A 25,612-nucleotide genomic window follows, 5' to 3' on the forward strand; every position below is an offset into this window, starting at 1 on the left:
GTGCTGAACGGAACTCTATATATATATATATGTATATATATATATATATATATATATATATATATATATATATATATATATATATATATATATATATATATATATATATATATATATATATATATATAAAGCACAGAAACGCACTCACACGCACGCACGCACAAATATGGTTTACAATCAACAATTAGAGATGTGCAATCTATCCAAGAAACATCTGAAGTAATTTGAACACCCAAATTACTGATGAAATTGAAAGGATCAAGTACATTTTCAGCAAAGATACACTCAAAATACATACATACATACATACACACATATATACTGTATATATATACATATATATATGCATGCGTGTGCGTGTAGGAGAGAGAGAGAGAGAGAGAGAGAGAGAGAGAGAGAGAGAGAGAGAGAGAGAGAGGGGGCAAGGAGATTCTAAATCATAAATCATCATCATACAACAATAGGGAGCCAGAAGTACAGTATATTCGAATGCGTGTGTGCACTGCATGTGCTTCTTGATGAATTTCCCCTCACTTCCCCTCTCTCTATCGACAACTGATTGATGTTCTTATCTGACCCTTTTTTAAACGGAGAGACAAAAGCTCTATTCCCCCACAATATTATCATCGTCATTTGGATGGCTAGATTTCTTACCCCCTCGCAGCAAAATACCTTAAATATACTTGGAAACAACCTTATCATATAGATAAAACTGAAAATATTCGTTCATAATCCATATGTAACAATAAATTACCTAGCACTGAAACACATATTTGCACGTATATACACATATCACATATGCATATACATACATACATACATACATTCATATATATATATATATATATATATATATATATATATATATATATATTATTATATATATATATACAGTACATACACACACACATATAATATATATATATATATATATATATATATATATATATATATATATATATATATATATATATATATATATAATATATATAATGTTTGTGTGGGTTACAGTGACTGTGCAGTCTAGCTATCAATAGCAAATGCTTTTGTGAGACTAATGCGTCCCCACTGGATCACAAATTTCAAATTAAAGATTAGTAATTTCAACAGAGGAAATGCCCTTTTCTTTTTTCTTATAATAGCATAAAAATCTGTGGAAGTTCACAATTCAACCTGATATTCCCTCTTCTATATTTCAATAATAATAATAATAATAATAATAATATAATAATAATAATAATAATAATAATAATAATAATAATAATAATTAGCATAAGAATCTGTGGACGTTCACAATTCAACCTGATATTTTCTCTTCTATATTTCAATAATAATAATAATAATAATAATAATAATAATAATAATAATAATAATAATAATAATAATAATAATATGAACGTCTGCTGAGCATAGAATGACTCGAGAGAGAGCAAAATGAATACGGCATATCGAGTTAAAAAAAATTACAAGCAGTTAATTTCACTACTGATTTTACTGCTGTAAAAGCCCTTGTTTTTTTAATATTAAGAGATCTTGACAATAATGGCTACAACATCAACCATTTACTTCACAGCAGTTATAAAATTTCGACGATAAGACAGAATTTACATCTGGTTTCTTACTACTGAATACCACACGTCACTCACATCTGCTGCAGACTCTCGGGGAGAAACGTGGATATCCTAATAAAGCCTAATCGAAGATATCATTAAAATAAACATGCTCAATTATATGTAAAATAAATCCTGATGCAACAGAATTTACCTCTATTCTTGTATCGATAAACTCTATCCGTCTTTTGAAGGCTAATTAAATATGAACATAAGCATTGTATGAACGGAAACTGTGTTCTACGGGCTAACTTATTGCTGGAAGACCAAAAGTGAAAAACGTCACGAAGATAAGCTAGAAAAATAGAAAAATACATCACAGGCATATACTGCGTATGAGAAATCCGCAAAGAACATGGCCTTCTTAAGCAACATAGTAGAAGCTTGCCAAAATCCTCATATTTCACAATTGCAAACCCAATGTACGAATAATATTTGTGTTTAAGAGAAACATTCCCTGGTCACCGAAAATGCCATTAAGTCAACAAAACAGAGAGGAGGAGGAGGAGGAGGAGGAGGAAGGCACTGTTCATTACTTCTCTCGGGTAAGGCCATAAAACGTTCCCTAATGAACTACACTGGCATTACCTTTTGAAAATTTATTGCCCCAAATACTAATGCTTCTTTCCAAATTACATTTCAGAACATTAGTTTCTGTAAAAAACGAATGTATGTATGTATATCTGTAAGAAGGTAGGAAAAGAACACTAAAATTATTTCTTAAAACGTAGGGCGACAAAAAGGTCAACGTTTATGCAGTCTGCTGGAAATGACGCCAAGTCGATTCGGCTGAAAGAAAGGCGTGGCGGAAACTACTTTGGCAAAAGTAAGGATGCAGGAAATAAATTGTAATGGCGAACAAAGACGCGACAAGAAGTAACCCAGAGAACGTTGGATGTGAGATCGGAAGCTGCAAAAGTGATTTTTTCGACAGGATGCAGAGGTAATGAATGTGGACGGAACTCAGGAGAGAGAAGAAGGTAATGTTCCGACAAGAAGGACCAAGGAGGATTCATACTCCCGCAGCTTTCGACACCAAACATATCTACCAACTTTGCCACGTCAGAGATGATAGTGCAAAATACATTAAAAAAATATGGGTTTGTTTAGCAAAAACCAGGCGAAAGGGTCTCCAAACAGCATCAGAGTGTAATATTCAATAATGTTCTTTTAGTCTGTTTTAAAACCTTTCCTTTGTAAAGATTTCTTAGTCTTTACGACTCATCTAATTATCAAATATGGAAAAATACTTGTCTTTCTGTCAAGGATAACGTCAGAACTTGGAATGTTTGAACACAAAATAGTTCATTAGCAAACTCAACATGAATATCTTGGCCACGTCATATCTAAATAAAAAAAGCCCTCAAAACTCAGTATGTGATATTTCTCTCTCTCTCTCTCTTTAATATAATGTGTCACTGCAGTCAAAATCTCCAACAGCTATAGACATTAAGTGGCATTACTCCACTCTTGAATTACTACAAAAGAGGGAGTCCCAAAATATTTCTCTAGCTTATGGCCCGTCTGCAATATAACCTTTGGTTCGCCCGCATGAATTATGCATTATTAAATATAAGTATCCCAAATTGGAATTACCCAGCAGGTTTAAATTGCAATGACCTGATAATATGGCTTAATGTCAACAAGAGATTCATCTTTTTTGTCTTTTTTTCCCTCTAAGTAAGATGAGAGAGAGAGAGAGAGAGAGAGAGAGAGAGAGAGAGAGAGAGAGAGAGAGAGAGAGAGAGAGAGAGAGAGAGAGAGAGAGAGAGAGAGAGAGAGGAACGTTCAATAATTTTCAATTTACAATACTTTCCCCCTCCGATGACCGTGACATCTGGTCAATGATACTAATTATATAATAAAATTTTGGTACTATAAAGGAATATTATTTCATAACAGGACGTTTTACTCAACGAAAAAGGATCCCCCAGATTTATACAAACCATTGCAATCCTGTATTCTAAATGATGCAAGTGTTTCGATATTGAAGGATCGAGAGAGCCCTTTAAAACTGATCCTGAATTACAGGACGCGCACAAATATGCAATAACGTAAAACAGGAAAGCTGACAAAAAGATCAGAAGACATGTAATGACTGTGAATACTAAAATTCAAAGGAAATAAAATAATACAATGAAAAACATTACTTAATAATGCAAAAGAAATAAAAAATCACAATTCATGAGGAAGAACAAGTAGGAGAAACGGAAAGACCTTTATATAAAAAAATATTCCAAACCTCGGCAGACTTGTTACTAATATGAGATAATCTGAAGATGAAACATGTGACACCAAAGTCGCATTTGTACTAGATGTACGATTTACCAATTGAAAATTTAAGTTTTGCAAAACATCAAAGAAACAAAGGATCATGACGTGTAACCAAAATATGTCACAATATACTTGCAATGTTTGTAATTCCGTTTCGATAATCACAAAATAACGTATAGCACTGTGCATAAGCATGTACCTTGGCCAATGGTAGGAAATCTTAAATATTTACGAGACGCAAAGAAACACACATTTTTGTGGGATGAACATAAAGCGAAAAAATTCACCCCGAAATAATTTGCCACATACAGGCGGTCTAAAATCTTCACTCTGAAAGAGTTGAAAAAAAAAAACCGTATTTACTCCTATAAATCACTTGCAACATTTGATTACAAATATTTGTGGAATCTCGTTTACTCAGACAGGGCCAGAATAAATAACACACCAAATTTGCACCCTAGCTGCTCGTGTCAATATAGAGCCAATTAATTTTGTAATCGATACTACTCTCTACCGCAATACGAAAACTGTATATCCCATAACTCTACGGTGTTTGAGGACCATATTTCACTGCAGTTGTTATTTACAACTGTGTCCGTGTAAAAACTGTTGTAGCCCCGAAAAACATGTAAATTATTTCTTTTTCTTTTTATTCAATAGTCATACAAAGAAAAAGGTGAGATGTTAAAGATAAACAGTCGCTGCTCGATGTGGACTCGATGGTGACCGAAGAAGAAAGGTGAGCAGAAAACGGCGATGGTGAAATAGTGAATGGTGAAGCTTGCTAACAATGGTGAATAGTGAAGCGGGCGACACGTCTTGTGAACTATGACGTGGTTATGAGGTCAAGACACTTCCGCTCAAAAACTCTATAAAAGCAGAAAGAGAAAGGTGTAAGGACAGTTTCCAAGAAGAGGTACAGTTGGGCGTGAAGGTGTATTAAGGTGTGTGAATAAGTGACTAAACTTTCCACGTGGGCGAGACTAAGAAATAAGTTACATGCAGGAACTTACAAAAGTTATACAGGTTGATACAAGGCTGAACAACGTGTCTAATGATAGCCATAGCAAGAAATACTTTTGAAAGGTACTAAATAATGCTCCAACAAAATTGATAAAGATGAGGGGTTACAGCTCTTCCTCTTCTGTAGCAGAAACTGAATTACCATTACCTTCTTTTATCGGTAACAACATTAGTCTTTGAACCACCATATTAGAATAATTTCTATACCTGAAATGTTGAGAGAGAGAGAGAGAGAGAGAGAGAGAGAGAGAGAGAGAGAGAGAGAGAGAGAGAGAGAGAGAGAGTGTGTGTCGTTATAAATGGCTATTTACCAGCAAGGCAAACGATTGAGAATTTCTACTCAATCTCTTTACCCACAAGGAAAAGAAGTGAACGCAATCTGTTGCTAAAATTACTTCCGAACATTTCGTTTCCAGGAAGATCAAGAACAAATGCAAAATAAACACGACCTACAAAAGAAGTAAACTTTTAATAATTTTTTCTACATTTACTCCCCGTGTAAAAAACAAGATTTTGAACATGAACAAAAGTTATTTATAGAAATATATCTTTTTTTTTCATCTTCGTAATTAGGTTTTCTTATTTAGATCTCTGCAAAGCGATACCACAGATCTCTTTCAGAACAACGGTCCCAAAAGAACCAAATAACATGAAAGAGAAAATGTGCTCAAAGGATTCCCTAAAAGAAAAGAAGGCGGAGAAGCATTACAGAATTCTGAGACTGTGATCATTCATTTTTTTTCTCATTTTTATAAAACTGGTCAACTACAAAAAACGTCAGTGTCGTTCACTAAAGTATTTCTTTTTTCTCCAATATGGTCAACCCAAAGTCTATTCAAATTTTACAACGTTTATTGTTTATGTATGATAAATTTACAACTCAAATAACTGTATGACTCGAAGTAAAATCATAATTGGATGTATTTAGATTATTATATGATTATTATATGAAGAAAAACCCGCCTCATATCTACAAACTTGATATGTACTTCTGGAAACAAAAACAGAAAGCAGAATTAAATCATTTGAAGAGATAATCATTTCAACAATTTGAGGATGAATGAAAAATATTCGGATGCTCTAGCCCTTCATTTTACAATTTCACACAGGATCTGCTAGAATGTGAAGCGCCAAGTTCTTCGGAGAAATGACTCAAGAAGTAGATGTGTACAATGCCATTGGAGTGATTAGCGAAGAACAGGAATGCTATCGAGTTGACTCCCCGACGAATGTAGAAGAAAACTCTTCCTAGATATGACAATATTCCCTACAGGGATGAATAAGTCTCAAAGACATTTGAGTAACCGAGGGGAAATGCAGTAGACATCATTTTTCCGTGACTAATTACACGTGTCCGATGTTGAAAATGAGTTATATGAAAACTTATTGCTTTCAAAGTACTTACAAAAATGTACCCATGTTCTTAGAGATGATTTCAAACATAAAAGACTTTGGGTAAGGACCTCCAAAGAACTATTCTTTTAATGGAGTATACTGCTGCCTACGCTCATCGTGAGACATTTTCAAAACTTTCAGAGATGAGTGAGGAAGGCATGACTGCGCAGGTTACAGCTAAAAGAACAAGCACATACATTTAAACAAGGAGGCTTACAGTTTCTTTTTCACTCTCAAAACGCGGACTCAGGTTTGTCAGCGGAAGACGTACAGCAATTCCCCTCGGTTACTCAAGGCGTCTTTGAGACTTATTCGTTCCTTTATGGAATATTGACATTATCTAGGAAGAGTTTTCTTTCACACTCATAGTGAAGTTAACTCGATATCATTCCGGTTCCTCACTGTATTAAGTTAGATATGGTGAATCTGACAAGTTGATTTCATGTTAAAGTACATTCATGTCAAATGTTAGTGATTGTGCGCAGATGCACTCAACTGAAATCCACGTAGGTGGAAAATGCGTCGTATACAAATATGGCACACTTAAAAGGACACACTGCGTCGCCTGTCTGCACACTGCCAACGTGATAACAGGGAATGAACGTCCTTCGATAAAAGTAAGTAAATGACGCTGCGAGGTCCCTCTTTGAACGAAGCTGTGAAAACAATGGGAAGGAAATGAAAAAAGGGACAAGAACTTAAAGAGAGGTCAAAACAAAACGATGCTTCCAATTAAGTGCTAATACAACGCGCCTATTTTTCTTGCTATGTATTAATTAGGAGATAAATAAAAAGGGCATGGACAGTTTTAGGGAGAAGTAAAAGTCGTTCGCAGCTCGAAACAAGGCTAATTAGTTTCCAGTCGGTATGATTATTTTCGATGGAATTTTGACTGGCGCAGAAAATACCAAGGAAACTAAACGGAAGGAATCACCAAGAGATATTACGTAGCATAAGGTCATGAAACAAGAGCGAGCAACGTTACTATTGCGTACATGCAGCTTTTGCTGAAAAAAGCATTACAATGTGTCGAGATATCCAGAAAATAAGGTAAACATAAAGAAAATCAACCAAAAACCACATACCAATACCGTAGATAAACTTGCTCAGTAGAGCGTTAGAAGCAAGTCATAAAAAATTGATGACCAATGATAGAAGGCAAGATTAGCAAACAACATCCTGTCACATTAGCCTGTTGTTTGCTCTGCTGCAGTTCTGACATCAGATAAAAAATAAGAGTTAAATATTATACCTTCAACTGTGGTTAAATACTACACAAGAAAGACCGCTAGTCACAAAAATACTTGCTCATAACACGAAAAGTAGCTCCTTATTTATTTCCCTTGTTTGAACGCCACGCCGAAAAAAAAATCACAGTAACAAAATAAAAAACCCTGTATGTGGATGATATCAACAAAATTACCGGGTCCCTGGGAAAGTAAGCCCCTTATCCTTAGCTATCGCAGCTGTCACCGGTCAAAAGAGTTTATATTATAAACGGAAAAATATATGTGATGAATCTTATGTTGATATTACTGGGATTAGATACCCATAAAAACTTGAAGACTAAGATTCTGTAAGATATGACTACCATGACCTGAAATTTTGAATAATTTCAACGGTACCAATCCGAGTAAAACCTGTCATGACCTCCAACCTATTTCTAGAAGTTCTTGTTATCTCAAGGGACGGGTGTCGGAGGCTGTCTGTAGAAAAACACGACTTGGTGCAAGTTTAAATTCTTTGTCACAGAGGCCAGATTTAAAGGTTAGTGACATAAAGGAACCAGTTTTCAAGAAGATACCTATTCAATACTCTGAGTTTCATAAATTCTTCTCCACGTTTCAGTAGCTTTCTGCCCTTTACCTATCCAGCTATTTCAAAAAGGCACGATATATTATCTTAATCTTTCCTAACGTTTTATGTGTTTTTGCGTAAATTTAGAATGCGCCAGTTTCTTCGAATGCACCTATAAGTAAACTAATACCCAAGTTTAAAATAAAAAAATTAATAACAAAACTGTATAATCGGATGTGTTGACAGGAATGAGAATCTGATGACCTAGAGAACGTTGAATATAACTTGGAGTAGAAAACGCATTGGAAGGAAAACGAAAGTGAATGATACATTGTATATAGGGTGGTTTGACACGCTATTAATAAGCCTTCAGTGTAAGTATATACAGTGGCTAAAGTTGTGGAAGCCTACAATATATATACTGTACATTATATATATATATATATATATATATATATATATATATATATATATATACATATATATCATGTATACGTATATGTGTATATATACATATATATATATATATATATATATATATATATATATATATATATATATATATATATATATATATATATATATATACGTGTAACGTTTATAGGGCAAACTATTGTCGATATGAACCACCGCGCTATGAATGTATTCAAGCGCCCACCCCCCAATTTTTCAGCATCCAATAAATCACAGTTTAACATCACAGGTAAACAATATATCAGAATCCCCATCTCTTGTTTGTGAATGTGAGGGCAAAGCCCACTGCAGCAAATAAAAAAAAATGGAAAAAAGGAAAAAAAGGGGTCATAGCTATGACACATTACCAATTGCAAAGAGCGCAAACTGCGCATTCAATCTCCTGTACTCTACCTTTTGATCCAGTTCGGACTGGCACCATTCACTTGCAAATAAGTCACCATTACCGAATCAGAATTATGCACTTAAATAAAAAAAAAATAAACTTATATATAATTAGTTGATCTACTGGGAATTAAATTAATCAGTGCCATACATTCACAATGGTAACGACTTTGTTTTATTTTGTGATTATCAAGACATTTTATATTGGTAAACAACATCTGCAATGGTCGGTAAGGCACTTGAACCATACACGTGCACAATTTGGCAGCACCACCACAGCGACAAAACTCTTATAAAAAGCTATCTACGACGAATGCTACGTCAGCAAAGTTTGCTAACTGCCGTCATTCTTTTTCATTTCATTTAATAGGGTCAAGACTTTTTAAATACTTTCGCCTGTATGTTAACTTCATGGTTTTCAGCCAAGTCTTTTTGGGATAAGGTGAGGGGTCTGTCTACTTGGTTTTTCTCTACGTTGGCTGTAGCCCTCCATAGCTAACTGACTTCCAAGAGCCTACCTCATCGCTTAGGTCAGCAGAAGCATAATGGATATTTCAGACAGAGCTTAATCGCGACCAATGAACAATATACAATATATATGTATATGTATATGTATGCAAACACACACACACACACACACACACATATATATATATATATAATAGAGAGAGAGAGAGAGAGAGAGAGAGAGAGAGAGAGAGAGAGAGAGAGAGAGAGAGAGAGAGAGATAAAATCGTACCGTGTCACACCGAAATCGACGAGCGTGAATACCAGTGACTCTTTCTAGTAAGTATGACTGTAAGGCACTTGAACTTAAGCCTCTAAAAAGGCTCACATCTGGGTTCGCATTTTCAGACTTATCTTTCTCTCTACTTTTCTAGGGATTAGCAATACGCCTCAAGAAGCACATCCTCTTCAAATATGAGAGAGAGAGAGAGAGAGAGAGAGAGAGAGAGAGAGAGAGAGAGAGAGAGAGAGAGAGAGAGAGAGAGAGAGAGAGAGAGAGATAGTCTCCATAATAGTTGATACATATTCTTTTACGACATGTTTCGAACAGTTTGCCGGTATCATTTATGTACATATACGCACACTTGAATGGAAAAACAAAGAAATGAAGTGAATTTAAGAATTACACACAGTGAAAATCACTGAGGACGGGAAAGAAAATGACAGAATTCGTCGTATACCGATTACGAGCACATAAAACTAAGTACTTATTCAAAGCCGAACATTGATTTAATTGTAGCATGCCTTGAAATATTTCATCATTCCATAACTTTTCACAAAGATAAAAATGTAAAGAATGCTACTATAAATGTTATCAAATTAAACGACCCAACCACAATAAAAAGAACTAATGGATTTGAAGTTAAACCGACAGTGATAAAACACTGGTTACACAATACAGTAACTAAGACAGCAGGTAAGGGAGACAGTGAATAAGGCAATGTGTAAAGCTTGTAAGTGTCAAGGAGTGACTTTTGTTTTCTGGTGGAAATACCGGGCAAATCCAAGGATTTGGATAAGAGCTTCGCCGTGAATGCTTAAAAGCATCAGCTGTATCTGTGGGTAAAGCTCTCTCTCGCCGCCTCTTGAATGTTGAAGTTCAAACATCGAGCCTCAAAGATCTCAAAGATGAATTTCAGTGGCAATTCTGTACTTATATTTCAATGATCCACGGATGTATTTGTATATGATCTTATGTAAGTGAAAAGCAGAGTCATGAAAATATTAGTTATGTAAAATGAAAAACACCGCTTGTGCACACACACACACACATATATACACATCCTCAGATATCTTATATATTGTGTGTGTGTGTGTGTGTGTGTGTGTGAGAGAGAGAGAGAGAGAGAGAGAGAGAGAGAGAGAGAGAGAGAGAGAGAGAGAGATTGTATAAAAATTACATAAATCACGACATCTCGCTCTGGTTATCGATTGCACGTAACAGAATGGAGAGAGAGAGAGAGAGAGAGAGAGAGAGAGAGAGAGAGAGAGAGAGAGATAAGACAAATTCCCGAGCTGAGGGGGAAGATAAAACCAATATCTGGTTCATAAAATCATTGAGATATCAACGCGAACAATAGTACCTCTTTTGTCTGTCTAACAAAAGGTAAAATATGTAACAGAAAATACCTCCGCAAAGACTGAGGGAAAATAAACTGACATTAACAACTGAAAAGGAAATGAATCAATCTAGAGGGACTGATAACAACAAATCGAATATTATCTCTCAACACACCCACTTTAACAAAGGTCATGGAGCAACGAATCACAAGAGGAAAAATATATACAATTAAATGTGAAAATTTTGTCTAATACCAAAATCTCAATTCCACACATGAAAAACATGCCGAGGAAATAGATGTCCCCTTTTCTAATACACGAGCATTTTGCTACAAAAAGGTACCCAGTCTTCATGAGTCAAGGGTAAGAATTCCCTAAACTTCCAAACTAATATCGAATACAAATATCTCTGATTTAGTTTTCAGAAAATAAAATAAAACAGGGTCCATGAACGAAATAAAATCATACGCAAAAGATATGTATGACATTTTGTTTAAGACAAGACACCCTGGCAAAAGAGAGGGCAAGGATCAAAACAAACTTGCATCATAATACCATACAGAGAATTTCTGAAAAGAGGGAGACAAAAGATCATAAGAACAGAGATCAGCTCAGTAAAATTATTAAGGAAAATAACTGAAATTACGTTCGACAAGCAAAAATTACCAACTGGGAGTCGAGAGAGAGAGAGAGAGAGAGAGAGAGAGAGAGAGAGAGAGACTCTCTCCTGGAAATATAAAGTTGAATTATAAATGATACTACCAAACCCCAACAAGTGTTCTTCAAAATACATATGGTTTGTGAAGCCTTAGACAATCCCCATGACAATTATTGGAAGAGGCAAGGAATACACTGATTTGCAAAGTTCGTCAATTCAATAAGCCTGAAAGTCACAAAAGAAAAGTGTCCATATAACTAAAGGCGGTGTTATCAGGGTACATTCTGAAGACTCGACAGGTTCTGATATTTTAAAAAACATACCGCGAGCTGCCACAGATTAAATCTCTACTCCTATACGTGGCCTTTTAACCCTTTTCATCAGTTTTTCGGAATGGAAAACCATTGGAATATCAAATATACATATTTTCTCAACAAGAATACTACACAAAATATTTGGATCATACGCCAGTCCATTTTCTTTCACGAGCTATTGTGCAAGGACTTTGACGGAAATAATTAAAAGTTACATTTACGTTTGCACGTTAAGTTCAAAACCAAGTTGCTTCAACAAGGTTGTTTTAAAAACAAATTCCGTAATATGACAGATGTTGCTAACCAAAGGATGAGAGAGAGAGAGAGAGAGAGAGAGAGAGAGAGAGAGAGAGAGAGAGAGAGAGAGAGAGAGAGAGAGAGAGAGAACATTCTTATTGGCAGAATGAAATGACTGGTAGATCTCATAGGAAAACAAGACTGCCAAGCACTAACATAAAAATACCAGCCAGAATCGAGTTATGAGTTACTCCAAATAAATTAAAATAAGATTAATTTAATTGGTCGTTATTAAGCATTTCTGCATTATTTTCAATCGCTTTACACAGCTCTAACAGCAACTCGCATATCTTTCTGTCCGTTCGCCTTGAAAACCTTTTCAAACACGGAATGATTTACGTATTTGACTGCAGAAAATTCTTTTTGCGGAGTGACGTCTATCAAAGTTCTAAACGAGTTATCAAATCCTTTATTCAATTTTTCCCATCGCCTATGCTTTTGAAATATATTTCAGCTCCGTATCCACCATGCTCTTCATTAGGGATGATGTCTGAGTGTTCGAGCTGACTGTCAAGAGAGATGAATTTCGTTTTGCAAAATAACCCCGTGTGAAAATTTAGGTAAACCTAACGAAATAAAATACTCTTCAAGCATCCACTTTGACACCGGTCACTGATTGCCAATTTGTTCACTGACAAGGTAAATTATATTTTTAAATGTTCATTTTACGGTAGAATGTCAAAGATCTAAACTTCTTCCTGAAAATTCTGATCTATTTTTCTCGACTTTTTGGATTTTTCTTTTTTTGAGGTTTTCAATTCATTCCAAAATCTATCGGAAGACATCGATTCCGAGGGGTCACTTAATTACATTATTATAACTGGGAATTATTCTATCCATAAATATCAGTGCTTGAGAGAGAGAGAGAGAGAGAGAGAGAGAGAGAGAGAGAGAGAGAGAGAGAGAGAGAGAGAGAGAATCATGCATCGCTGCAGTTGTATTCATCCCTGTTACTATGACTTATTATGTTGCTATGTGTCAACAGCCAACCAAAATGCTTCTTCTCTGCGAACTTCTGTAATCTGTGAAGACCTGGCCAGTGAGGATTGTGCTGTGACTTTCAAACACAGGCTACTGAGCATGATGACATCAATCTTTTCGATAAACGGGGAATTCCAATTATGGTCAAATTGACCCGCTTTTGCCATCTTTGACTTATGAAGCGAATCAAGTACTTAGTAGCTAGGAGACTTTCCCCAGTTCTCTTCCATAATTATAGTTGGTGTTCCTTTCTTGTTCCTCTACGCAGTTCAATCCGTGTTTCCACTGAAGCTCAGCTACAACTCTCTAAAGCTAGAGTCATCTTTTTCTCGTGACTCTATTCCAAGTCTTCCCCTTATCATTAAATGTATCCCAGGGATTTTAATTTTTTAACTTTTGAATCTGTCACGTCTTCTTCCCCCTATTGAATCTGTCACACGTCGTTCTTTCTTTTTCCTTCTTGAATTTGTCCAAAGTATTTTTTCATCCTATTCATTCCCTAAGTTAACGTCCTCTTGAATCAACAAAAACTGTCTTCCTTCATCTTGAATCTATCCTAAGTATTTGTTTCCTCTTGAACCATTCCAAAATATCCCACTCCTCTTACATCTGTTCGAAGTACTTCGGTTTCCGCTTACATCTTTCCTAGTGTTTCATTCTTCTTAAATCTCCTCGAGGTGGTTTCCTTACTCCTTCTGATTCATTCCCTTCTTTTCATGGATTCGTCTCGAGTTTCTCGATGCACTAAGAATAAATTAACCCATTTAGACTCCAGAGACGGATACTTCCTTAATTACCCATAATCACCGAATCCCCCGCCTGATTGCCCATTACCGGACGTTGTTCCCCTAATTGGCTTCCTTCAGGGACACCGATCAATATGCAAAATCAATTGGACAGCGAGCCTCCCGTAATTCCATCGTCACTTAACGCCTACCTGCATCTCCTTTAAAGCGTCTATGGGCAATACGGAGAAGCCTTTTCTTTCTATTTAAAGCTAAGGCGGTACAATACACTTAAAATGTTAAATTTCTAAAGCATGAGGTAGATTACTTATTACTAATGACAATGGATAAATAGGTTCCTAAACTTTATTAGTTGTAGCTTTTAAAACACTGGGAAAATTAATCCATTTAAGATTACAGCTTACAGTTACAGCTTCTGCAAGATAAGTCCAAGCAGTTTACTTAGAGCTTTCGGGCGAAGCCTCAATCACTCTTCGACCAACTAGATCCCCTGATCCCACCCCTACAAAAAAAAACAAAACAAAAACAAAACCTTTCCCTCTTTATCCAAGACTCTAGCATGTGACTTGCATTTCTGAAAAACATAGAGAAATAACAAAGGAAATGTAAATACTGTGCGCATCCCTGTAAAGCATACTCATTAATGTAACCATTAAAGGAAACTTGGGCATAAATAAATTCCCTGCAGGAAGTCGCGACTTGATGAAACTAACTGAAGCTCCTCTAAACCCTGACTAATTTCCATAATTGCATTTAACTGGTACAAAAATAAAATAAATTTGAACAATATTCCTCTTTCAAGTACATTATGCTTATGACAATAACATTATTCACCTTTCCCAAGATACTCTTCCCTCCCTCTTCTATTCGTCATTTATCTAATTAAGTCTCTTTTCACAGAATATCCAGCGAATCTTTACTTAAAAACATACGTACGCACATACATACATACACACACACACATACGCTGTGCTAACAACTATTGCAACTAATGAAGGGAGGGCTAATTAATAGTGACATTATTTGTCGGTTTATAACGTATTAAAAGTTAAGTCTTCTAAAGCTTCATGAAATAAGCCATAATCAGTATGACAATGCATGCACATTATCAATGGACTCACGACAACATTTCTTGATTTCAATATATATCTTATGAACATCGTTTCCACTTAAAAGAGTAATTACAATTAGATTTCTGACAAACCTGATCAAGAAAACATAATATTTAATAAATGGAAACCATCATGACTACGTTTCTTAACAGAACTACAGTTTCGGTAATCCTTTCCCGCCTTGTTTTCATCAGTTTAAGCCTAAACAGGGATAACTAGATGACTGTAACAGAGGCTGTTACATTAAAAAGATAAAGACCAAAATGCTTCGACGTTCGAACATTTGCTATTCTACCGTACCATAAAAGAAAAATACTCGAGCATGTTGTATCCAAGAAAAGCACTTAACTTTATAATGTGTGGACGTTTTTCTTTGTTTTTTGCTTATAATCTGACTGATATGTTAAGAGTCAAAGGCCTGTATGGTTTGTTTCCTTTAAAAGGTGATATCATAAAAATGAGAAAAACTCATTGTAATATTGCTTCAAAAATTTTCTCACGGATATATGGAAAATGAATAGGAGTGTACGGAATCTTCAACTTACCAGTAAAAACTACCTCTGAAGCAGAACTATTTATGTAGATGAACATCTGTAATTAACAAACAAGCATCCTAGTTTTTATTTAATGAAATGGCTATTGAAGAAATTCCCCACTATTTTGAGAGGTTGTAAATAAAATTCCCCCAACATGCATCCGCCCTCCAGCTCCCTCCTTCAATTTGTGACTGGTTGTGCAAGTAGCGGTGCCCGAACGTTGATTGGTTCCTCGCAGACACTACCAAGCTGCTTTGTGCTTCAACGTGCCCCTCGGATATTCTAATTTCGCTGAGACAAACTACAATCAGATTCCAGAGAGAGAGAGAGAGAGATGAGACAAACTACAACCAGATTCCAGAGAGAGAGAGAGAGAGAGAGAGAGAGAGAGAGAGAGAGAGAGAGAGAGAGAGAGAGAGAGAGAGAAAACTTTTGTGTTATGGGGGATTTTTTGAGGGGTGGACGTGGGGTTAGATATGCACTCGCTTAATCCTGGATGATAACTTACCAGTGATGGCTAAACTCACTGCGTAGGTATTCGTTCCTCTCAAAAATAGAAACCTTAGTCTACCATGCTTGTTTTTCAGGGAATATTATGAAGAGAAGGCCAAGGACAATAAGAGAATTTTCCTGATGTACCAAATAGCCAAAACACTAATCTTGGAGTCCATTAGCCTACATGTTTTTGTTGTATTATCAATCGTATTTTCTCATATACAGAAATGGATAAATACATAAAATTTCAGATTACTGGCTTGCTTAATTTTACAGCTATTACTAATATGCAAGATATAGACGATTCAGGTTTTTTTTTAGAACATCATTAGATTGAGAAAGGTCTCTAACAAATCTCTTCCTAAACCGAAGAAAGGACACGTTCTAATGTTGTTCCAGGCTCCGAAAAAATAATCATCACAGTAACAGCCCTTAAAGGTATCAATGCGAGCGGCTGTTTGCACTATGAAATCCGAGAGCCACGAGAGTGAGTGTATGACTCGGTTTCAGACCAAAGCCGGCCATAAAGGCACTAACTTGACCCATTCAAGCATGACCTGAGGTAAACTAAACACCAATGACCATGAGTATACTGTGGTATAAAGACCTTCTGTCTTAACATAAGTAAGGAACTGGCGGTTAAGAAGCATCGCTCTGATTAATTTCAATTACTAAAAAATATCGACCCCAATCAATTTTTCCACCGCACGCATTTTCCTTTCAGAGTAGAGACCCCTTGAGATGTTATTCTTCCGGTGTGATCGCCAAAATGGTCTTTTGTACGGTGATTGCGACCCACCACTCTAGACTAGCTACTAGGTACTTATCTCGCTGCTTTGGTCTCCTCTCCTCTCGTTGTATCACGAACGCCCATATACTGACCATATTATTATTATTATTATTATTATTATTATTATTATTGCCGAAGGAATTGACCATAACGTCGTGGTGGATGAGGCAAATGAAACCTATTAACTTTGCTTATTCTACATAACTGCCTTACGTAATGTTCCATAGCCTTAGACATTCGGGATACATTAATCCTATTCTCAACGATCAGCTCAACAAAGTCAGCGCTTTTTTTTCCTGTTATCATTATTACTTCTACTACATCTATTATTAATATTTTTTTCTTTTATCAAACAAATTTCGCTTAGATGCTCAAAAACATTACATTAAAGTCATGAATAATGCCTCCTTTATGTTTTGCAAGAAATAATATACGTGATAATGGTTTATATTCTTAACTAAATTTAATGTTAAAAGTATTTTCTTTCGGACTAAAAAGGGGCATTAAATCTAAATTTGTTATACAAAATTTACAAAAGAATGAATGGATCCTATCTCTACAGAGAGAGAGAGAGAGAGAGAGAGAGAGAGAGAGAGAGAGAGAGAGAGAGAGAGAGAGAGAGAGAGAGAGAGAGAGAGAATGCACGGCTAAATATACTATCCGATGTGGTTTTCAATCGGAGCGGAAAAAACATTATTTCTACATTAAATGTAACAAAAATCATTCATACTCAACAAATAAATATTTCCAACATTCCGGGACGAAAATAAAGGAATTATTAATTTATTTATTTATAATCCAACGGCAAACCCAGTGTCATTGTTACTTTATGGAATAGAGAGATTTATTACTTTTCGACCAACTACTCGGCACATCGGTTCAACTCCGACACAAGCAAAACGTATCTCCAACAGAAACCATTCAAAAAAGGTATAAGAATGCAATACTAAGGGTTCTCTTTGGAAAGGAACTGAAAGTACCCTAATATATACAGTATTAAGAGTATAATTTTAAGTACTAATAAAATCCAAAGTTAAAATACCTGGAGCAAGTAAAAGGAAACGAGAAGCTTCTTACTGTCAGAGCTGTTGCGATCACCAGAGTTTCCGTTGTATCTGAGACAACCCAGATTATCACTGCCTAGCCAGTCACATGGGATCCTTGGACATTCTGAATATTTCAACAAATGGGAACAGAGGTCTTTGAACTACTGGTCTTAACAAATAACTACGCAAGGCGGAATATGGTGCTGGATTTATCCACACACACACATGCATACAGAATGTGTGTGCAGTGGCTGTTAGGAAGTTTCCTGAACATGGGATTCATCCTTGGTTCTGTAACTGAAAGATAAATGTGGAAGTACCTAGTACCTAGTGTTTTATTTTTCTTTCTCAAGGGTCATTCTATTAATGGCAATGGCTTGTTCATATTATATATATATATATATATATATATATATATATATATATATATATATATATATATATATATATATATATATATATATATATATAATATATATATATATACACACAATACACACACACACATATATGGATGTACTTTATGTTCCCCCTCCCCTTTTTTCAGCACAAATGTGTGTACATGTCCTCTCATTCCTCACGTAACTCACAGAGACGCGCTCGTGCAAACGTACACAGCACACACACACATTCAGCAAAATATCGCATTGCACTGCTTTTCAATTAAACGTCAAAAGCAAAAATGCATTTCTCTCGCGTGCAAGACGATGAGACCATCAATATCACTCAACCGCGGAACAGAGACGAGAATTAATGTCACTCGGATCTGCCATTTCAAATAACATTACATTTCTTGTTTTCGATTACACCCACGGCCGTGGCATATCATCCAAAAAAACTCTGATATTACCAGAAAATTCCTATGAACATAAAGACCATCAGCTTCATGAACACATTTTTTATATCCTCCTTTGCCATTACATTTCAAAATAATCAAATAATATTACTGCATCAGAAAAACTCAGTTAATATTACCTGACCTGAAAAACTAATAATATTGCATGTGATCCGCGTCGACTGTATAAATTTTCTAATTTATGCCTCAGTTGCTGCTTGTATCTGTGAAAATATTCAGGTTTATTTGTTTGTTTCTTGTTTATCTTTTCCTTTTGTCTTCCTCAGCATTTTACTACAAATCCCTTGTTTATGACTTTTTTTTTAATTGTTATCTTATCTGGATGGCAATTTTCAATATTAGCAATAATCGCGAAAAAAGGCCTCTTTACATATTTGAAAGTTTGTTTTTATCTATTTCCAGACGAGACTGTCTGCTTATGATGCCTACTTCATCCCACTACCTTTGGGGAGGAGAATTAAATGTGTTCAATGCCGGTGAGAAAGGTAGTAGGTTAAACCATTAATATGGGAACAGTAGGCCAGGTATACTTCCACTGCATATTCAGTAGTATATCTGGTTCCAATTATTCTATTCCCTCTGTGAACGAATGCATTTAGTACTGGCCTGGAGAACCACAGGTTAGCGGTCCAAATAATAATAATAATAATAATAATAATAATAATAATAATAATAATAATAATAATAATAATAATAATAATAATAGGAGTTATCATAAAAATGTGCCCAGACTATTAACCAAAATTCAAATTGGTACAAAACCAAACCTGGAAAGAATAGTCTTCGAGCTCATTGTTGTTTTGTTAGTGTTATATCATATACATACAATTTTGTTTTCATTAAAACCTACATGGTCGAATGATGAATGTGTAAATAGAAAAACAGTACTGAAAACCATCTCCAGATGATTAATTTAAATTTTCCATTAAAAAAGGTCAAAAATAATACTGAATACTACAATGGAATCAATTACTGACTTCTTTAACAAATTCGCAGCAATTATCGACGAACTGTAGTTATTATTAGCAACACTGGGGGAAAAATCAGGTCGCCTATAATCATGAAACATTCTGCGTAATAAGCACGATATTGCCATGGAAATGGAATATATGCCAGCTGCTCCAAAGATAAAGCTTATAACTTCATAAAAAACGATCCTCATTTACATAATATGAACTGAATTTCTGCAATTATTAGAATGATGTCGATACTAGTTTTACGGTGATAGGTCACGGAGTGAATACGCAATGCACAAGTGTGAATTGCCAGGCATCGCTAAAAATGTATACATATATACATACACATACATACCTGTATATATATACAAATACATATGTATGTTTGTGTGTGTATATATATATAAATATATATACATAAATATTTATATATAATTATATATATATATATACATAAATATATATACATAAATATATATATATATATATATATATATATATATATATATATATATATATATATATATATATATATATATATATATATATATATATATATATATATATATATATATATATATATATATATATATATATATATACCTGAATTCACATGACACACGTAATTCCTACCTGGACAGTTGAGCATGATCTTTCCAAATCTACTTACGAGAAATATTTGGAGAGAAGGGTTTCCGTGTACAGAAGAGTTTAACAAGGATGTTCATCCTATTACAAGGGCTTGCAACACTGCCAAATGCTTTTATTTCCACATAATATACAGCTGGCTGTCCTTTGTCGGACTAGAGGAAGGTAACTGTAAATTGAAAATTTGTTATTCGCCTGAGCGGATTTACATTTATTTTTCTTCTTCTCTTTCTCCTTCATACATACATACATACATACATACATATATATACAGGTGTGTATAAACATATATATACACATACACATTTGTATGTATATATATACATTACACACACACACACACACACACACACACACACACACACATATATATATATATATATATATATATATATATATATATATATATATATATATATATATATATATATATATATATATAGACGACCTACGGTAGACGACCTCGAGGATTCACACGATGGACAAAACTAGTTACAAAGGAAAAGTAATTTTCATTGCACAACGATGGGACTGGATGTGAGATTCAAGTAACCCCCTTTTGATTTTTGATGACTGCCTAAGTAGCCCTAATCAAACAGGATGCGTTTTGAGAACTCCTCAAGAGAGTCTCTTCAAATATTATCATTACTGTGATTACGGGTGTACGCGTTTGTAACTTGAGAACGCATATATGAGAGTTATTTCGTAAAACCCCTTTTGGAATTCTGTGGTACAGTATTACAATTTCACATTCTGCAGTAACTTTCGTTACAACTGCTTACCTTTTATACATATTTTTCTATCACTGAGGGTATTTTATCAAATAATAACTTTCATCTATTTTTCAATATACCTCTCATACTTGGATCAATTTCTTATTTCTTACGTGAGAGCATTCTTTCATGCTGAAACCCTCTCCGAAAGTTATGGTCTAGATGACCTGTCCCTTTTGTAAATAATAATAATAATAATAATAATAATAATAATAATAATAATAATAATAATATTCTCAATGATCAATTGTGCCAAAATATTATATTGATATTTATTATTTTAATATTTATATATACTATTTTCTTCTTTGCTCTTACTTTTTTCATACATGACAAATTTATTTAATGGAAATTTAAAAATTTAAAGCTAAGTTTATAATATTTATGCACATTATGTATGATAATGAAAAATAATAATGGCTTCTCAAGTTTCCCTGTTCATTTTTTCCATTGTTCTTTGCCTTTTTCCTAAGTAATTAGATGTCGGCCCCTTTAATGAGCAGTCGACAAAGGCTCCCATCCGTCGCACCTTCCTTTCATTTATCTCCCTACACCGAGCCATTACTTGGTCAGAGGTCTTACGCAGGCTCTACATACGGTTACTCCATTTTCTAATCGATTATCCATAACTGCAGATCTTCATTACTAATTAATTTTCAATTATATCGAAAATATGGCGATTAATTTTAGCCATTTCTTTCACGGCTACGACACCTCTTCCCAGACCTCTCTAGAATGCATCTGATATATGACAAGCTTCCTCTCCCACCCTCCGCCTCCCCGCCCCCAACCTCATATACTAAATATCCGAGTTCAGAAATTCAGTTCACGGTCTTTCCTATGTGTGCCACTGCAAGTAACTAAATTCCTATATGTGCCACTGCAAGTAACTAAATAGTATACTTGAAGTATTGTGCATACGGTAATCAGTTAATGTCAATGAATCGCAAGATCACCACCAATCACATCCAAAGGTCAGGCCTCCTCGGTTCCAGCACTCAAAGAGGCTAATCATTACGATATAAAATGATTTGAGAGGAAATAACACCCCTTCCAACGAGCAAAGTAAAGCCCTGACTCTGACTATATTTCACACGGCCAAGAGACGCTAAGAATTTAGGGAGGGCCACAGTCACGTTCCAGGTCTTACGTCAAGATTAATCTCGTGACACACGGCACCTCGTGTTCCCAATGTTCTTCCAGCCACAAAACAGCTGTAAGATATTTCATGAATCAAGATTCGGTTACAAGATTTTCCCTGAGGCCCTATTCACTATTTACAGACTACAGCTTATTATACGTCATTATTATATCAGAAAAACTAACAACTCCGGAGCAAAAATTCCTGTGTAAAGGAGGTGCGTCCAGACACTAGTAAATAAATGATACTTTTTCTAATATTTGCTACATTTTTCGTCTTCTTGACAGATGATAAGTAAATATTCGAAAGTAAACATTTGATAAAGCAGTCTAGAATCTGGAAATGTTATTCACGCAGAATGCTGTACTTGGTTTCAATGGCTACATTAAGGTGAAGACAACGATGTTCGAGTTTTACATCTAATCTTTGGCACACTATTAAATTGTTTATATCGCGGTGACCTCAGTTCTCACCATAATGGATGACGTTTCGTATAACTTTACATAAAATTATCATTAACGCTTGAAATTCAGCCAGTATAATCTAATGTGAACAGCATGCGCTGACTACACGTAGCAGTAAAAAAATGGGTGGAGCAATGAAGACCCCACTGAAATGTAAGACTTGTACAGTCACTACTCTGAATTCCCTCATACCTATCATCTTCCACGTCTCATGAGGTGGCGCTATGGCTTCTTGCTGGGTTAGGGGCATCTTTATCCTTCCCATTTTCTTTAGTATTATATCTTTCGAGGTTCACTAGAACCCTCAGTATTAACCCCTAGTACGTCTCACTACTTCTAACAAATACCCCTCACGTCTAAAGTCCTAGCGAGATGAGAAATGAATGAATGCTAAAGAAATAATTAAATAAAAAGCTAACTGACACATTTACGATAACTCACCAAACCGAAAGACCAAAATTTTCCAAAGAACTGAAAGGCATTTCCTACTGGGAAGGAAAGATGTAAAGGAAGATAAGTAGACAGATTGAGACTGAGATATAGGCTGACCTCTTCAGCAGGGTGTTCCAGGAACTGGGCCAAGAGGTATGAGCGGGGATCGACGGCCATCCAGTCGGGGTTTTCGAGGCGTGTGACGTCACCATCTAACCCGGTGGCGGGCAGGCCAGCACCTGCTAGTCCTTCCTGTAATCGGTACATGTAGGGCAAAGTTTCGCTTGCATCGTAACTGTGGACCAAGAAAAGGAAAAAGTGCGTTAGTACAAAATGTATAAAGCTGTCTTACATTTGCTAAATCAATTGTGACTCAGGTTTAACTGAAGTATTCCATGAGACAAAAACCAATGAGATTACAAAAGTCATTTTACACTGATAGATATGGGTGTTCTCTTAAAGGCACACTTTAAACCTAGTTAGATTTACATTTAGATAGCTCTGTAAACCACCCATCATCCCACAAAAATATATAAAAGTGCACTAGTTATGAGATAAGCCAGAGGAACACTTGTAGATCATTCAGAAAAAAAAAGAATGTTTCACCATTAAATTAACATCCAATGAAACGATGTCATTTCACTCATCAAAAACACAAGAGCAAATCTCCACAAATATGACGCATTCCCCACCGCATAACGACTTGAAATGAATACCATTTACTATTCATATCAAAACGCCCCATTCATCCGGTTCACTTGCTCACAAAGGCCTCACAAATCAACCTCAGTTACCACAAGTTCTCAACAATCACCAAGTTCAGCTACTATCAAATGATACCCTAACATCAAGCTCACTTGCTCACAAAAGCCACACACCTATCACCAAGCCTAGTTGCCACGAAAGGCTTTGCTAATTACCAGCTCAGTTTCTGTCAAATGCGACCCGACCACCAAGGTCAGTTGCTCACAAAGGTCACGCTTATCACCAAGGTCAGTTGCTATGAAAATCAAATAATTAATTCAAGCGACATACCACATATTCTAGGTATGATCAATTGCTTTGCAACTCATGTAAGTTATCTTTTATGAGTAAACAAGAAAGATTTTCGACCACCTGAACAAATGTTGACACTGGCACTCTTCCAAGCAGGTACTGGTGACCTGTAACAAAATACCCTTTTGCAACGTGTTTTCCGCTCTTGGTTAATTTCATGACACCCAGATCCCTATTCCGTAAAGCCCTCATTTTAACGATCTCTTACGTGTACCCATTCTTGTTTTATCCTAATTCCACGTTTTTTAGTTCGAGAATGTGTATGCACTTAATCTTTTCCCAGTTAGGTGTAAACTTCAGTCATTAAAACCCTTAATCCTTGGAAATAGCTCTTCTACATTCACTCAACCCACTGAGCTAATAAGGAGTAGTATTTCCAGGTAGACTGAACCAATGGGCAAGCAGTCTTCACAGTCTGCATCACCTGAGCTATTAATACTACAAGGTGCTTTTATATTTTCTTCTTCAACACCAGATATTTTAAATAGTATATTTCAAGTCCCTTTTGACTTTGTACATACTGTATATTCTCCCTTTCTGTGATCGGGCCCCACTGCCATCAAAAATTAACTTAGCAAGAGGTGACGGCGACAGTTAACAGTACCAATTCTCTATCCCGAAGTCTCTTGTAAGCCTAAGACTGGAATATATCCTGTACCGTCATCACCCGCTGTCATTACCATAAAACTGAATTAAAATATAGATTGAACAGAAAACAGACTAAATGGACCAAATCTAACTTTAAAAATGATTATGAACCAATGTGAAATAATGGAAGAAGGATAAAGAACGGTACAAAACTAAAAATTTAAATGTATAAAAATAGAGTAAAGGGCGTAGGCGATAGAGAATTTCACGAGAGCAAGTTTAAATTTATCAAGAAAAAGAAGGATACAAAATGTCGTAAACAGCGCTTTTAAGGATTCCTAAGTCCACATATAATAGTGCGAAGGATTTATGATGGAAAATCTGGCATAAAAAACGCAAACAACGTACTAGAAAATGAACATGAAATGATTATTATGAACAGGATAGAAAGGAGAAAATTTATCCTCAAAATTCACCAGGCTTTCAGTCCTTATTCAAAAAGAAAAGTAGAAAAGTCTAAAAGTCTTTGACGCTCTCTTCTTGTTTCGATTTCCTCGTAAGGCTTTCCACACAATATCCGGCTCGTCTTTTTCAGTGTTTCTTTCAAGACACTTCATCATCCCACCACAAAGATAATCGAAAAGACTTTCTGGTTTCCGTTCTGAAAGCGAATGTCACACTTCGTCACAAAAGCGCAAA

General features: G+C 35.4%; 1 protein-coding gene across 8 annotated transcripts in view; it reads right to left on the reverse strand.

Moving 5' to 3' along the window:
• Nucleotides 1-25,612, reverse strand: part of Dh44 (diuretic hormone 44) — a 358,705-nt gene that overhangs the window by 17,204 nt on the left and 315,889 nt on the right. For all 8 annotated transcript variants that reach the window (XM_067127356.1, XM_067127362.1, XM_067127354.1 and 5 more), the window contains one exon: nucleotides 23,387-23,564. In XM_067127356.1, the coding sequence (XP_066983457.1) occupies nucleotides 23,387-23,564 (178 nt within the window). The remainder of the gene's footprint in view (nucleotides 1-23,386; nucleotides 23,565-25,612) is intronic.

Source organism: Macrobrachium rosenbergii, chromosome 25 (assembly GCF_040412425.1).
Source record: "Macrobrachium rosenbergii isolate ZJJX-2024 chromosome 25, ASM4041242v1, whole genome shotgun sequence".
NCBI lineage: Eukaryota > Metazoa > Arthropoda > Malacostraca > Decapoda > Palaemonidae > Macrobrachium > Macrobrachium rosenbergii.